This window comes from Diadema antillarum, unplaced genomic scaffold (genome assembly GCF_040938485.1).
Source record: "Diadema antillarum isolate AM-2024a unplaced genomic scaffold, OU_Dant_1.0 seq00000604_RagTag, whole genome shotgun sequence".
Lineage (NCBI taxonomy): Eukaryota > Metazoa > Echinodermata > Echinoidea > Diadematoida > Diadematidae > Diadema > Diadema antillarum.
In genome coordinates, this window is record NW_027271532.1 from 1181705 (window position 1) to 1197704 (window position 16000).

At 38.2% G+C, this 16000-nt stretch overlaps 1 protein-coding gene across 1 annotated transcript in view; it reads left to right on the forward strand.

The window, feature by feature from the left end:
• The first annotated feature begins 488 nt into the window (after nucleotides 1-488).
• LOC139735877 (5'-3' exoribonuclease 1-like) overlaps nucleotides 489-16000 on the forward strand; it is an 85217-nt gene continuing 69705 nt past the window's right edge. The window contains exons 1-5 of the mRNA XM_071646628.1: nucleotides 489-661; nucleotides 2183-2314; nucleotides 4000-4100; nucleotides 11238-11445; nucleotides 12939-13049. Coding sequence (XP_071502729.1) covers nucleotides 587-661; nucleotides 2183-2314; nucleotides 4000-4100; nucleotides 11238-11445; nucleotides 12939-13049 — 627 coding nt within the window. The 5' untranslated portion in view covers nucleotides 489-586. The remainder of the gene's footprint in view (nucleotides 662-2182; nucleotides 2315-3999; nucleotides 4101-11237; nucleotides 11446-12938; nucleotides 13050-16000) is intronic.

Below are 16000 nucleotides of genomic sequence, written 5' to 3' on the forward strand. Positions count from 1 at the left end.
GGTTCTGTCTGAGAGTGTGACATTTTTTCCGAATCCATGCGTATGTAATGGCAAGACCACGCATACGTTATGACAGAAGCATGCGTACGTTAGGAATTTCGTTGAAAAATAATAGCAAATGTCCCATGCGTATGTTATGACAGAACCATGCGTACGTTATGAAATAGGCATGCGTACGTTCTGACATGTATGCGTATGGTTTGGCACACGTTTTGGCGGCGATGGCCTTCCATATGCGTACATTCTGACATGCACGCGCTTGGTGTTGGTACGCGTTTTGGCGGCAATAGCCAACCATAGTGGCAGTGTTGGCGGCAATAGCCAACCATAGTGGCAGTGTTAGCCTGCCATACATTGGTCTGCGTGTACGGATGGCGTACGGATGTACGTTGACATGCCATACTTATGTTCAATGCATTATCGTACACTCGAGATCTACTACACATATACCTACCATCATGCATCAATTAAACCAAACCAGCGGGGACCGAAGGTAGAAGTTTCAGCTGGGTTATGTTCAACACCAGCTAGATGTCTAGTTCTTGAGATTGATTCAGGACCAGTTACAGGAAGCAACGCCACCAAAATGGGGGTTCCCAAATTCTACAGATGGCAGAGTGAGCGATATCCATGCTTGAGTGAAGTTGTTAAAGAAAATCAGGTATGTTTTTCGTTTACAGATGGTATTTGTCCTTGTTACACTTAAGACTAGGTGAAGTTGTGCAGTGGGCGCTGTATCAGTGTGTGTACACATTGTAGTTTGTATGTACTATGGTAAGGTATGCATTAATTGTGGAGAAAGACTGTGTATGTTTTGCTAGTATGCTTTCGACAGAGATGCCAAGTTCTAAACTAGGTCTATGGGAGTGAGTAATTACTAACCTGTTAGAGTAGATTCTACCGCGTACCATCTCATAATATTAACGATCAAGAGAATGAAGCGAGATGGCATTAATTGTGTGTGTGTGTGTGTGGGGGGGGGGGGGTGGTAGGGAGCTTTTTCATACTATGGGGACTAGGTCTAGAAATTTCTATATTAACCACACCACCAGCGACCCCAACACATACTGTTACTAGAGTCTAGCTACAGCACCCCACGCTGATGTGGTTAGGGGACTATAAATTTAAACGTTAGAAGTTGTGCAACTTGCTGCATATGTAGAATGCGTTCTACATCAGGGGCCTGTTTCATGAAATTTGTCATCAGTGACAAGTTGTCATTGATGTGACAAGCTACTGAAATCCTTGCATCTGATTGGCTGAGAACAAATTTGTCATAGAAATGTGACAGTTGTCACTGATAACAAGTTTTATGAAACAGGCCCCTGGAGGAGAGAGAGAGCTAACGTAATACGTGAGTGGATCATATCACTGGACACTTTTTTTTCGTGGCTCTGAATTCCATACTCAAGAGGATAAGATTTCGGCCGAAAATAGCACCAGTTTAATTCACAAAGTCCTGAAAATTATGAATTTAGCAAAATTGTGAAAATTATTTACTCTGATTTTTGGAAAATAGACTTATATAGAGTTCTAAAATGTATCCCTCCAGATCTAGACCACGGTCTACAAAAAGTTGTCTTATTTTTGTGTGGTATAAAATCGAATTATAAGTCTGGACACGATTTTCGTAATGGAATAATTAGCAAGTGTGCACTTGTGCATACGTCATCACATGTATGGTGTTTCCATGTTGTGTGTACAGTGTATGCTACTATTAGTACTATGTACAATGTATGTATCAATACAACTGTCGTCTTTACGAAGCAGACAAGAAAACTTTAATTTGACATTAGTTTCAACTTTGATCATAAATCAAAGCCACCAGAATGCCTTTCTCTGAGGTGAAGATCGAGACCAAGATGAAAGCGACTTTGATTTCACACATAGGCAGAAGACTAAACAAAGACAGCTAGATGAAATTGAGAAGGCTGGATCACTCATACTTTTGTAGCAAAAATTGTGTGTTGCTGAAAGTGAAAAAGAGGCAAGCTCTGGTACCATAATGCTGCACAAGTGCAAATCATATAATTTGCCATCAAGTTCATGGTATGTGTAGTTCATGTTTTTTCTCCATACTTGATAAAGTGATATTAATCAAATGAGTTGTTAATATATTTCATGAATATGACCTGCATGTATATACTTAACCTTCATTTTTCTGTCCTTTTTTCACCTCCAGATTCCAGAATTTGACAATTTGTATCTTGACATGAATGGCATCATTCACACCTGCACTCATCCAAATGATGATGATGTTCACTTTCGAATGACTGAAGAGCAGATGTTCAAAGCCATCTTTCATTACATAGAGGTACCTTGTTTGCACAAATCATGTAACAATTTGGCTTTTGTGTTTTGCATAAAAATTGTACGTGTATATATGATATGTTTATCTAGTTATACGCATTACATCACCTTTTTAAGAAAAAAATCCTTTATTATTTCTGTACAAAATTTAGACATTCCCTCTGAAAGACAATGACTGATCAGCATCAAAATTTTAGTGTTGTTATGTTACGAGAAGATCTAGTTTGTATTTTCAGAGTAATCATCTTGCAGTCACATTGTAGACACGCCTATCAATATCTTCATAAGTCAGCATCTCACATTGATCATCCAAATTACCCAGTATCTGTGCTTCAGGTCATGGATCATCATACTGCTGTATCATTGACTGTGCTTGCATCAAAATGTCTATGTCAATAGAATCACCCTGTTATGAATGGTACATTTCAAGCCATTGCAGCATATAGAAAAACCCTTGCATTATTATATTTTGAGTGTGCAGGGTATGCTACATGTACATCTATTCTATATTTGGGAGGTTTATTTTTGCATGGGTAGGCTTCTTAGGATTGTTTTTAATAGATTCACCAAATTTTAGATTTGACTTCAAAAGACCAGCACATGTGTGCATTGAAAAATAAAATCTGCACATGCGTCAAATAGGGAATATGGCAAAGATGGCCAAAAATTATGTGTCTGCTATTAACATTGTGATATTTAAACTCAACTTAAGTTAGTCTAGCAACCCCCAACTTTGTTGGTATAATGTTTGGTATACATATGTTTTGCATAAAGAGTATAAAATAGATGTGATACCAGTATGTTACTTTTTGTATTGCCATTCTACATGTAAGTACCAGTGTCCTAGGTAATCATCTTCTTATTCATGGTGCCATCAAACTTCTCCAGTAAGACACTACTACATGTACTGTACATGTATGCAGCAAAGCAGCCTTATAAAATGATGCTGCTACCAGAAGTTTACAGAAGTTTAATAGCACTGTGAATGAAAAGATGATTACTTGGAAATGGTACATGATTTACATCACTGGCCTAGGTACAATCTGGTTTTCTGATACAAGTTTAAAGGGAAGGTAAACCCAAAGAGCAATGTGAATTGAGTGAAAGCAGCAACATTAGTAGAACACATCAGTGAAAGTTTGAGGAAAATCGGACAATCGATGCAAAAGTTATGAATTTTTAAAGTTTTGGTGTTGGAACAGCTGGATGAGGAGACTACTAGAGGATATGACGTATGAGTGGACAACACCACAAAGAAAATATAAAGGAAATTCAACAAAAATTCACTTTTCTAGAATTATGAAAGAGCAATGGACCAACCGCTTTCAGAAAGCAGGGGGAATAATTGCTACCCTTAACATATGTCAATATCAAGTTGATGGAATTTGTAATTTTCATGAAAAATGGATTTTTGTAGTATTTTCTCTATATTTTCTTGGTATTGTTGTCCACTCATACGTCATAACCTCTAGTAGTCTCCTCATCCAGCGGTTCCAACACCAAAACTTTAAAAATTCATAACTTTTGCATCGATTGTCCAATTTTCTTCAAATTTTCACTGATGTGTTCTACTAATGTTGCTGCTTTCACTCAATCCACATTGCTCTTGGGGTTTATCTTCCCTTTAATGAGAACTGAGTAACATTCTGCAAATCCTCACACGTTTCTGTATTGATTCTCTCTCTGTAGGTACTGTTCCGCATCATCAAGCCACGCAAAGTTTTTTTCATGGCTGTTGATGGAGTAGCACCTAGAGCCAAGATGAATCAACAACGAGGAAGAAGATTTAGGTATGATGATGTATAAGAATGAGAGCTACTCTTACTGATAGAACTAGAGTGATCCAAGTGCCCTTATTCAAGATTGTAGTTGTGGCCTTCATTCTGTGTATACAGTATATCCATGCAGGGATGCACTCAGTTAACTTAATTTAATAATAATACAACTGTAGGGCAGTGGCGTATCAAGGGGTAAGCGTACCGGGCGCGCGCCCTCTTTATTTTTTGTTAAAACAAAGGAAATATAAAGAAAAAATGGGTCTATAATAAAGCAATTTCATACAGGGAATTTTTAAGTGGCTGCTATAAGCAGGTGGTCGCTATTAGTCCAGCGGATATAGAAAAAATCATGCACTCAATGGTAAAAGCACCATATTTGGTACACATGTACATGATGCCAATACAAGTCATTTCTGATATGGAAGCCACTCTGATTCTCCCTTTGGCGGCCATGGCGGCCATTTTTCAAAATGGCCGCCATGTGATATAGCAATGCTGTGTATTTTGGAAACTTTGAATCCGATTGTCGTGATTCTTGTACCAAAGTATAGGTTTTGAGGGTCAAGGATTCAAATAAAATATTTTTTGAGAGGATAAAACCATGGCAACCTACTTATTAACGGCCATTTTGAAAAAAAAAATATGGCCACCATGCTAGATATAACATATCCTTAAAACGTATGGACAAAGGGTCATGACTCTGGTACCAACTTATATGTTTTTGGGTCAAGGATTCTGATAAATTCAACTGTAAGTGAATATGGATTGTTTCATCCTATGTTTTGGCGGCCATTTTAATAAATATGGCTGCCATACAACAGATGATGAATATTGTATATCTTCGAACTCAAAAGATATAATCACGATTCAAGTGTAAAAGTATAATTTTTGGGTGAAGGTTTTCAATATAATGATGTTTTAGCAAAGTGAATAGGTTCATCACATCCTTTGTTTTGGCGGCCATTTAATAAATAGCATACGAGTGTTATAAAAGCGGGACGCCCATTGTGGATTGATTCTGGTGTAAATGTTTGTTTTAGGGGTCAACAATTACTTGTTCACTCATTTTTGTCCCCGCCGAACGAGTTCGAGCAGGGGACTATGAAACGGGCTCCGTACGTGTGTGTGTCCGTCCGTCCGTCCGTCCGTCCGTCCGTGTGTGCGTCCGTGTGTGATCAAAATGTTCAAAATGCTACTCCTTCGCCATTTCTAACCCGATTTTGATTCTGTTTGCTTTATATGATAGCACTACATGGGAGCTTTGAAACTTGTATACAGAATTTCAATTGTGACCTTTGACCTTGACCTTTGACCTATATTGTACATTTTGCTTCAAAATGCTACTCCTTCGCCATTTCTAACCCGATTTTGATTCCGTTTGCTTTATATGATGGCACTAGGTGAGGGCTTCAAAACTTCTACACAGAATTTGACCTTTGACTTCTTTGACCTTTGACCTTGATTTTTGACCTATATTGTACATTTTGCTACAAAATGCTACTCCTTCGCCATTTGTAACCCGATTTCAATTCCGTTTGCTTTAAGTGATGGCACTAGGTGAGGGCTTCAAAACTTCTACACAGAATTTTGACCTTTGACTTCTTTGACCTTTGACCTTGATTTTTGACCTATATTGTACATTGCCTACAAAATGCTACTCCTTCGCCATTTCTAACCCGATTTTGATTCCGTTTGCTTTATGTGATGGCACTAGGTGAGGGCTTCAAAACTTCTACACAGAATTTTGACCTTTGACTTCTTTGACCTTTGACCTTGATTTTTGACCTATATTGTACATTTTGCTACAAAATGCTACTCCTTTGCCATTTGTAACCCGATTTCAATTCCGTTTGCTTTAAGTGATGGCACTAGGTGAGGGCTTCAAAACTTCTACACAGAATTTTGACCTTTGACTTGTTTGACCTTTGACCTTGATTTTTTTACCTGTATTGTACATTGGCTACAAAATGCTACTCCTTCGCCATTTCTAACCCGATTTCGATTCCGTTTGCTTTATGTGATGGCACTAGGTGAGGGCTTCAAAACTTCTACATAGAATTTTGACCTTTGACTTCTTTGACCTTTGACCTTCATCTTTTTACCTATATTGTACATTTTGCTACTAAATGCTACTTCCGGCGGGGACATATATTACGCGGTGCGTAATTTCTACTTTTCCTTGTTAGTATTCTAATGTGGGACATCTGGCCATAGTTAACTTTGTAAGCATTTTGGAAAGTATGCTCAACTTCCTTTATAGGATTTCTGAGTGTACAGTGTACGTGAAAAACATGATCTTCACAATTTCATGTCTGAAGTACATATTAATCAATATTATATATTTTCTAGAAATATAGACTCTCAATTTCTCTGGTCCCTGGACTATGGAATGAAAATCATAATTTCCAACCGATTAGTACATCTATTTTCTTTGGAAAAATGACACTAAGTGTGAGAAAACTTCTAAAACTTCTTGGGTCACTTACATCAAATATAAACACACTATATGTTTGTCTATAAAATCCATGATTGACCAGGCTGTTCTGATACTTATAACTACACTGAATCTTATACATCAAACAATAAAGTCAATAGTGGCAGTGGGCAGGTCCTTCTGGTCCTGTACGGGTAGAAAGACGTCCCCGCCCTCCACGAGTCTCAGGCTTCCTTGCGGGCAGTTTTTTTGGTTAATCAAAGGCTAGGGAGTAAACCTTATCCAAATCCGGAGCGGAACCCCTAAGGCGGTAAGGTGTTGTAGTTCATCATCTCTCTGGCAGATATAATACATGTAGGTATTATACAATACATCTTTATAGGTTTACATCTAATTGTCATTTGCAGCTCTACATGAGTCTACTCGCAAAATATAAACTACAAGAAAAATTATGCTAATTTATGAATTTAAGGAAAACCTCAAAGAAATACACATTTTTAGGTTCATAATTATTGGAAGATAAAACTGCAGAATAAGATATTCAGTAAATCGATCTTACTTACCGGCACCAGTAGAAATACTGAAGACGTTCTCTAAAGCGCACCTGCATCTATATATCTGCCCCCGTCACCTTCATCACCGCTTAGCAATGGATGATCAGGAACAATAATTGTTTCGGATTGTCAGAGCTAATTCGATTCCTTCATATGATTCCTTATAATTTTGTGTAACAGTTTTGACAAGGTCATACTATGAAATAATGAACAAGAACTGAAAACAAACTTTAGAAATCAGTAGGTCTTATAAGACTGCAATACTAATCATGTCTTTGTGGCTGGAAACTATGACAGTACACTAATTGCACTCTCCTGTCTATGCATCCAAAATTGGGGGGAAAGTCTTCTATTCCATTCTCACCATTTTATTCTACCTTTGATATTCAACACAATTATCTTTAGTGTCAATACCTACTCGAATAGTGAATGTGATAGAGGTATGGTCAATCAACAACAATCAATGAATAGTAAAGAACTAAACGCCGCAACGACAACGATTCTTGTCAATGGGACAATGATGGCAAGTGAGGGTGTATATATAATACATACAGGGTGGCCCCTCAGAAAATGGAAACGAATATATTTCCAAAACCAAAACGAAATTGTCCAATTTGGTTGAGTACTTTTCTTTCTAGACATGTTTTTGTTAATCATTAATTTCTTACTTTATTTTATCAAAGCTCAGCAACGGAGACTACCCAACAATTGAAGGTCAATTTTCGACAATTATCCTATTCAAGCATTTCACATTGTGATGTGCGGCCTCAATTCTTTGTTAGTCTCCCAAGTGGCTTTTGTTCGATGCTGAAATTTGTTGAATTGAGCTAAGAAATTTACGCTCGACCCATCTTTAAAAAAACATCTGTAGAATGAAAACTACTCAACCAAATGGGATGATTTTGGTGTCATTCTTCTTCTAGATAAATTCTCTACAACTCTATGTCATTCATTTTGGCATCAAAGTAATGCAAATGTGCAGATATTTGTGAAAACTCGCGTTTCCGTTAATTCTAGGCCACACTGTATGTAATGTGTGTGTGTGTGTGTGTGTGTGTGTGTGTGCATACTCTATGTAGTGCGGCAGTCATATTTATCAAAATGGACATGAAAACGAAATGTGTTAGTTCTATTCATCAACAAATGCTTGTTTAAAATCATTGACCCCAATTAGTTTCAAAGACGTACAGTATAGTATAGATACTGCTGCGGCCATATTTTAAAATGGCAGCCAAAACATAGGATGTGATGGTTGTATACACGAAAAGATGTATCCATTTAAATAATTGAACCTCAAAAACATATTTTTGTACCAGAATCACGAAGATGCATCCATTGGTTTTAAAGATATATGAATAGAATGCAGAGCGGCAGCCATGTTTAACTGGAGTGAGGCCATATTTATTAAATGGCCGCCAAAACAAAGGGTGTGATGAACCTATTCACTTTGCTAAAACATCATTATATTGAAAACCTTCACCCCAAATCTATACTTTTACACTTGAATCTCGATTATATATTCATTGAGTTCGAAGATATACAATATTCATTATCCATTGTATGGCAGCCATATTTATTAAAATGGCCGCCAAAACGTAGGATGAAACGATTCATATTCACCTGCAGTTGAATTTATCAGAGTCCTTGACGCCAAATACATATAAGTTGGTATCAGAGTCATGACCCTTTGTCCATACGTTTTAAGGATATGTTATATCTAGCATGGTGGCCATATTTTTTTCAAAATGGCCACCAATAAGTAGGGTTGCCATGGTTTTATCCTCTCAAAAATCATTTTATTTGAATCCTTGACCCTCAAAACCTATACTTTGGTACAAGAATCACGACAATCAGACTTATAGTTTCCAAAATACACAGCATTGCTATATCACATGGCGGCCATTTTGAAAAATGGCCGCCATGGCCGCCAAAGGGAGAATCAGAGTGGCTTCCATATCAGAAATGACTTGTATTGGCATCATATACATGTGTACCAAATATGGTGCTTTTACCATTTCATGTGCATGATTCACCCTATATGTGCCCTATATCCGCTAGACTATAGACTGGTGGCTGCTAAGACAGGCGGTATATATACACAGTAATCAGCATGTGGTCGGTTGGGCGGTCCATCCCAAATTTTGCATTGCAAATTAAACTCCTACAATTTTGAAGCAGTTTGCTGTAAAACGAGGAATTTCGTGTGCATTTTAATTTTGTGAATTTCATGAGCGGCAGTATTCGCAAAATTAAAATGCATGCAAAAGTTGTAGCCTACACAATATGCATTGGATGCCAGTGGCGAGTCACAAAAATTTCATACTGCGAGAAAGGCGGTCGGCTCCAATTTGCGAAATTTTTATGCTGCGAATATACAGTATTCATCGCATAATCAGGCATCTGATAATCGGGAACCTCGCTTAAATGACACAATGCATGTTATTTTCATTCTATAATCGGGCGGGGACCCCTGATAAAGGGAAAATTTGTCTTCAAGCGATCTTTGATTTTGTTGGTATTTTACACAAAAAATCTACCAAAATACCGCAACAATACAGTGTATTTCAAAGATTTCCTTTCAGTTGTCGTTTACATCGAACTTTAATACAAAGCAAGCTTCGGACTGACCAGTGTGTTTTGACCTCCGTCCATCCAGTACAGATACATGCATAGCCACGAAAGTGCTGTGTACAGTATAAGTATCCATGCCATTGCGAAACACATGCTTTCGCAAACATTCTTCTCCCCTACATAAGCAAAGCCATGTGCTCGCGTGCAATTCCTACTCACATCCAATAAAAAACATGCCTCGCTCTTACAGCTCAGGCTATGTTTGTTGTTTAATTTCAGTCATACACGTACACTTTGAGGGCAAAGTCCAAATTCCTCGTCACTCTGAGTGTTTCAACTTTCAATACACTGTGATCTGTGTGTACGTCACAATCTTCCTCAGTTGTGAATGAGCTAGAGGGTCGCGCCGAGGGGTAGCGTGGTTGTGTATTCATGTACATGTACAGTACGTCAGTATGCATGTGTGTGTGTGTGTGTGTGTGTGTGTGTGTGTGTGTGCACTACATGTACATGTCGTATGCCGTTAGTGTATGGTGAGTGCTCATCGCGAAATCGGGCACCCGCTTAAAGGGGCCGTGTTTGCTACTCCCAACCTGTCCCGATTATGCGATGAATACTGTATCATGTTTTACAATACTGTAGATGAAAATTTGGATACATGTACATGATGACGTTGAGGTGTAGATGTGCAAGACATGTTTTTTTGTGTGTTTGTTGGAGAAAGTGTTGCCATGGTAACCACAATTTTACCCAAACCTTTTGGAATGAACTACTTCTGCAGTATTTAAGGAATTTATTACAAATTTGGTGTGTATAATGATCCATATGTGTAGTTATGCAAGACATTCTGGTTTGAACCCGACAAGGCATTGCCATGGTAACTGCATATTTTTCTTGAAAATCTCGTGGAGTGAATTCCTTCCACAATTGTAAAGCAATTGAAATCAAATTTGGTGGACATAATGGCATTAATGTATAAATGTGGAGACCTGATTCTTGTATTTGCCAGAGTAAGTGTTGCTGTGGTAACCACAATTTTACCCAAACCTTGTGAATTGTATTAATTCCACAGCATTTTGGCAATTAAGATGAAATTTAGTATGTTTAATGTATACAGTGTAGGTGTAAATATGCAAGACACCAAGTGTAGTATTAGAAAAAAAAGTAATGCCATGGTAACCACACTTTTTTTTTAAAATCAAACTGAAGCATTGTTTAGTCATGACTTAATTCAAGTTCAATGCAGTATTAGAATAACATGTATACAAAAAAAAAAAGTTATTATGAATTTGGTGTGTATGAAGATCTGTAGGTATATTTGTGCACAATGCCCTTTCCTTTGTGTGTTTGTATTCGCCAAACCCTTGGTTCAATTCTTTTTCATAATAGTCTGAGCTGCTGGAGCAGGGGTATTACTAATCACCTTCAGTGATAGTTCTAGTTAATTTGAATTTCACCTTGTAATCACAGGAATACATTACCGTTGGTCAGCATGGTAAGGGAATTTTTTGAGTCAAGGGTGTTCCTTTTGATATTATAAGCTGATTCTCATAATGTGATTCCCCTGTTTTACTTGTCAACATGTTATAGGTCTGCACATGAAGCAGAGCAGAGAGAGAAAGAGGCTCTCAGCAAGGGGGAAACATTACCAGATGAGAAGAGGTTTGACTCAAACTGCATCACACCTGGTACGCATTTCATGGTCAGGTTGCAGGAGCAGCTGAAGTACTTTGTCAACATGAAGATCACACATGACAGCAGGTGGCAAGGAATCAGAGTTTATCTGTCAGGACATGAGGTTTGCAACTGTGTGATACATATTATGTGTATTAATAGTTGTGACCATTGCCTATTGAGATCTTAGAATTTTGTGTACAAATGAAGAGAGTTCATTTGAAAAGGAGAGTGACAAGTTAATTTCTTGATGCAATATTTCTGACATTCATTTGTGCATATCTCAGTCATTTCTGCAAAATATTCTCGCGAAGTCGGAAACATGTATGTTGTACTTGGAACAATTGTCTTTTGAGTCAATGTCATTGTTTTTCAATTTGATGACATCATCTTCTTGAAGATTGTGATGCCATAATGCAAAGTATCACAATGAGTCGAGCTTACGTGTCACGTCTGTTGCAGGTGATTTTTTTGTTCTTTTTTTTTTGAATTATGCATTGACTTGATAATGTTCTGGAAGCTGTATTTCAGTTGATTTTGCTCCATTTCCTCTGAAATTTTAGGATGTTGCAGCAGAGGCAATAAGGTGTAGTAATATTGCGAGTCCCGAGAATATGTGGGCAGGTGTCTATGGGAAATGCGTATTATAGCAAAATCAGTCCATCCTCAATGGTTTAAGGGTGACAATTTGTAGCTTAAAAGGGAAAATGCAAATGGAATCCAGACAAAATGATTCTGGATTAATGTTTCTCATATTAGCTTATGTTCAACAGGGAGACGTATAGGTGCATGGCTAAGAACTTGGTCTGTGGCACCATAGATGTAGGTTTGGACATATGCAGGTTCGAACCCTGACAGGATCCAGGAAATAATCCTTTTTCTTTTACTTTTTTTTTTTTTGCAATTAAGCTAACTCCACTTTCATCCATGTTGAAATCATATTGTCAAGTAAATGCCCCCGCACGCATTTTCCCTTTGTTTTGTTATTGGAGGTTGCATTGCCTTGACCTTTGCAAAATTTTGTAGGCTTGTAGAGCTTGCCCAACTGATCATAATGATAGCAAGATTAGACATAGCCATCATGAATTTGAATAGCCATCATGGTTATGCAAATAAGGGTCAAAATTCATATTTGAAGTGGCCAATGTTAAAGTACAGATGACCCTGAAAACATTTTGTTGTCATGTTTTATTTTGTTCATATTGAAGATCTCTTGGTAAATAAAGCTGGTAAAATTCACTTACGCCACATGCACACACACATACACGATTTCCCTTCGTTTTGCATTACAGAAACAATTTGCTGAAAAGTATCTAAATTTTATAGGTAGAATAGAACTCGACTACATGATCGTATCTCATATAACTTCCAATCCTAGCATCACTTTCTTGTTTGTGGAAATGAGAGTTAAAATTGAGGTTTGCGTATGTAAGGGTGTGATTGCTTTTAAATTAATGACACCATACTAAGTACTGCTTCATTTTCTACCTGTCCCCTTTTACGATGTGTCGATCATGGACAACAGATATCTTATGACCCCAAGCGTAAGTTGTCTTAAAATGATTAGTTTCACGTCTTGTTTCAGTCAAATTTACTGTCGGCTCTTTGTATTTCTAGACACCGGGAGAAGGAGAACACAAGATCATGGACTTCATTCGATCAGAAAAGGCCTCAAAGGGTTATGATCCCAACACGCGACATTGCCTGTATGGCTTGGATGCTGACTTGGTATGAACAGTACATATTCTTTTTGCAAGACATAGGCACCACTTTTCTGTCACTGTTGTTGTTGTCTTCTTGTGGCGGTGGAATCAAGAATTTGGTGTACTCACAATAACTTTTCATAGCTTATGAGCTGTGAGCACCAAACTTATACTGCAGTTACATAACCTAAAAGTGCCAGTCAAGTGTGAATCTGGGTGAAGTCAAAACAGGTCAAAGGTGAAATGATCAATGAACTTTCCTTAATGAGCACTAAACTCACAGTATAGTGGTGTACTCTCAATAATTTTGACAGGTATGAGCTGTGCCCCAAATTCATACCACAGGTACATAAACCTAAAATGATGGTTATGAATATGGGTGAAGTCTGACAAGGTCAATGGTCAATAAACTTTCCCTGATAAGCACTGTAGTCACAGTATTCACAGCTTTGAGCTATGACCACAAAACTCACACCTCAGGTACAATATACATCACCTAAAGATGCTAGTCAAATTTGAATGTTGGTGAAGTCCAACAAGTTCAAAGTTCTAAGGTTAATGAAAATTCTGTGATTAGCACTGTACCTGCAGTATTGTGATGTGCTCTCAATAACTTTCCACAGGTTTGAGCTATGATCACAAAACTCACACCACAGGTACTTCACCAAAAATGTGGTCAAGTTTGAGTATTGGTGAAGTCCAACAAGGTCAAAGGTCAAAAGATCAATGAGCTTTATACATTGTAAAACACTGATCACAACTTGGGATATGCAGGTGAGACATTGCTTGGCACTTGGATTGTATTGATTATATTTCAGCAATGAGCTGACCTCTGGTTATAACCAGTGGCTGTGACATAATGCGCAACTACGGTACTCATTGCTTGAAGTAAAAGGGTTGAGGAGAATCTCAAAGAAGGTATGTTGGTTGGGATCTTAAACTGATTTAATTTCTTGTAAGTGGCTGGAAATTTTTTCCCAAATTAGTATCTTTGTCATGTACACTGTTGTAATGTTATAGTCAGGGCTGCACACTAACCTATTTTTTCCACCGGTCTGACCTGTCTCTGTTGGACCAGTAAATACATAGTTTTACTATTTACTGGTCCAAACAGAAAATTTACTGGTCAACAACAATAAAAATCACTAAAAGACTTGCACATGTATTTTCATGTTTTCTGTTGGCTACTATTAACCAACCCCCCCCCCAAAAAAATGCACATTTTACAGATTACTATTTTGTTAATTTGCATCGTATATTCAACAAGAAAGCCTATATGGATCATTACATGAGAAAGAATAAAAAGGAATTATTTGCAAATTGATACAAAAAGGAAGAAGAAAAAAAGAGGGGTTGAAATGCGGTCTTTAATTTTTTTTTCCGAAAATATCTTCGCATTCGTGTATACGTTCTTGAAAGTACACGGCAGAGTTGAATTGATGATTTTGTGATGCTTTGTACACAGGCTCTATCTCTTCTTCGTGTATAGAACCACTCTAAAAGAATTGAATTTTTGTTTGTAAGTTAAAGCATAAAATTATAATGAACAAAATCAGATTGTATCAAATGAGTTGGTTAGTTTTTTCTAAACATCGTGTATCTCACGCTCTTGGTGCTCAGCTGGATTGCAATGACTTCATAAATTATTTCGGCTGTCATCTTTTATTATGCACGCACCAGAAGAGGTTGAAAATGCGTTCTTTATTTTTCTCCCAATAATCTCTTTGCATTTTGTACATGCGTTCTTGAAGGATGTACGACACGGCCGAATTCATGATCTTCTTTGCGCCTATTTTTTCCTCAAATATCAGCGGGATTGTGATGATGTCACAAAAGATTATACACTAATTCAAAAAATTAGTGCATTTCGGCAGTAATCTTTTGTGATGTATGCACCAGAAGGGGTTGAAAATGCATTCCTTTTTACCTGCAACCATGTTTAGGCCCTGTCACACCTTTCCGGCAAGCTACGCAGGCTTGTTGTGTGTAGGGATTTTCCAGCATACTGGACAATTTCTAAGGGCGGACAAGGATTTGTGCGAGTTTTGCATGTGTCTTACTTGCTGGACGTGTTCTACTTAAGTTCTACTTGCGGATATTCAGTGTGACCTGCGTGCCAGGCCCATGGCAACTACGGGCGAGATACGCGCTAGGTACTGTCAGGTGCAGACCAAGTGCGGAGAGCTCCAGGTAGTAAATTCATTTCCCCACAAGTCAACCCACAAAACTTCCCCTGATACGGTAAGAGAAGGCCTTGAGCATGCTCAAAACTTGTTCCAAGTGAATCGCGGGGGTTTGCCCGCAGAGGTACAAGCAGAACACCAGTAGGAGACCCTTACTGGCAGCACCTCACAGGCAACTCCAACGCAGGTACTTCGCAGTACCCGTAAGTCGCTCGTAACAGATAACGGATTGGTTTCAAAGCTCTCACGCAGGTCACACGGAATACACGCAAGTAGAAGTTAAGTAGCACACGTCTAGCAGGTAAGACACATTGTGCGAAACTTGCTGATTTTTGTCCGCCCGCAGAAAATTCTCTTGCATGCTGGAAAATCCCTACTTGCAACAAGCCCGCGTAGCTTGCTCGGAAAGGTGTTACACGGCCTTATCCCCGGCGTGTATGCCAGAGGATACTTTTGATTCAACAGCGTTACGCCGCCGCCACTGCGTCACATTCTTGTGTGTACTCTAGCAGCCACAAACCTTGACAGAATTCTTTGAAATTTTGTGTGGATGTTCATATTGGTAATATTTCCACACCTGTAACTTTGGGTGATGCTGCCCACAGTGTTCTAGCTATCATAGGGTAAAATGCCATATTTTTGTGCATAGTTTGTGTGCACTCTAGAGGTCACATTTGTAAATAGATTTTGTTTAAATTTGGTATGGAGGTTTATCATGGCATAATCTACAAGCCTATAGATTTTTGATGTGCTGCCCCCAGTGTTCCATCTGTTATAGGGTCAAAGGTCATAT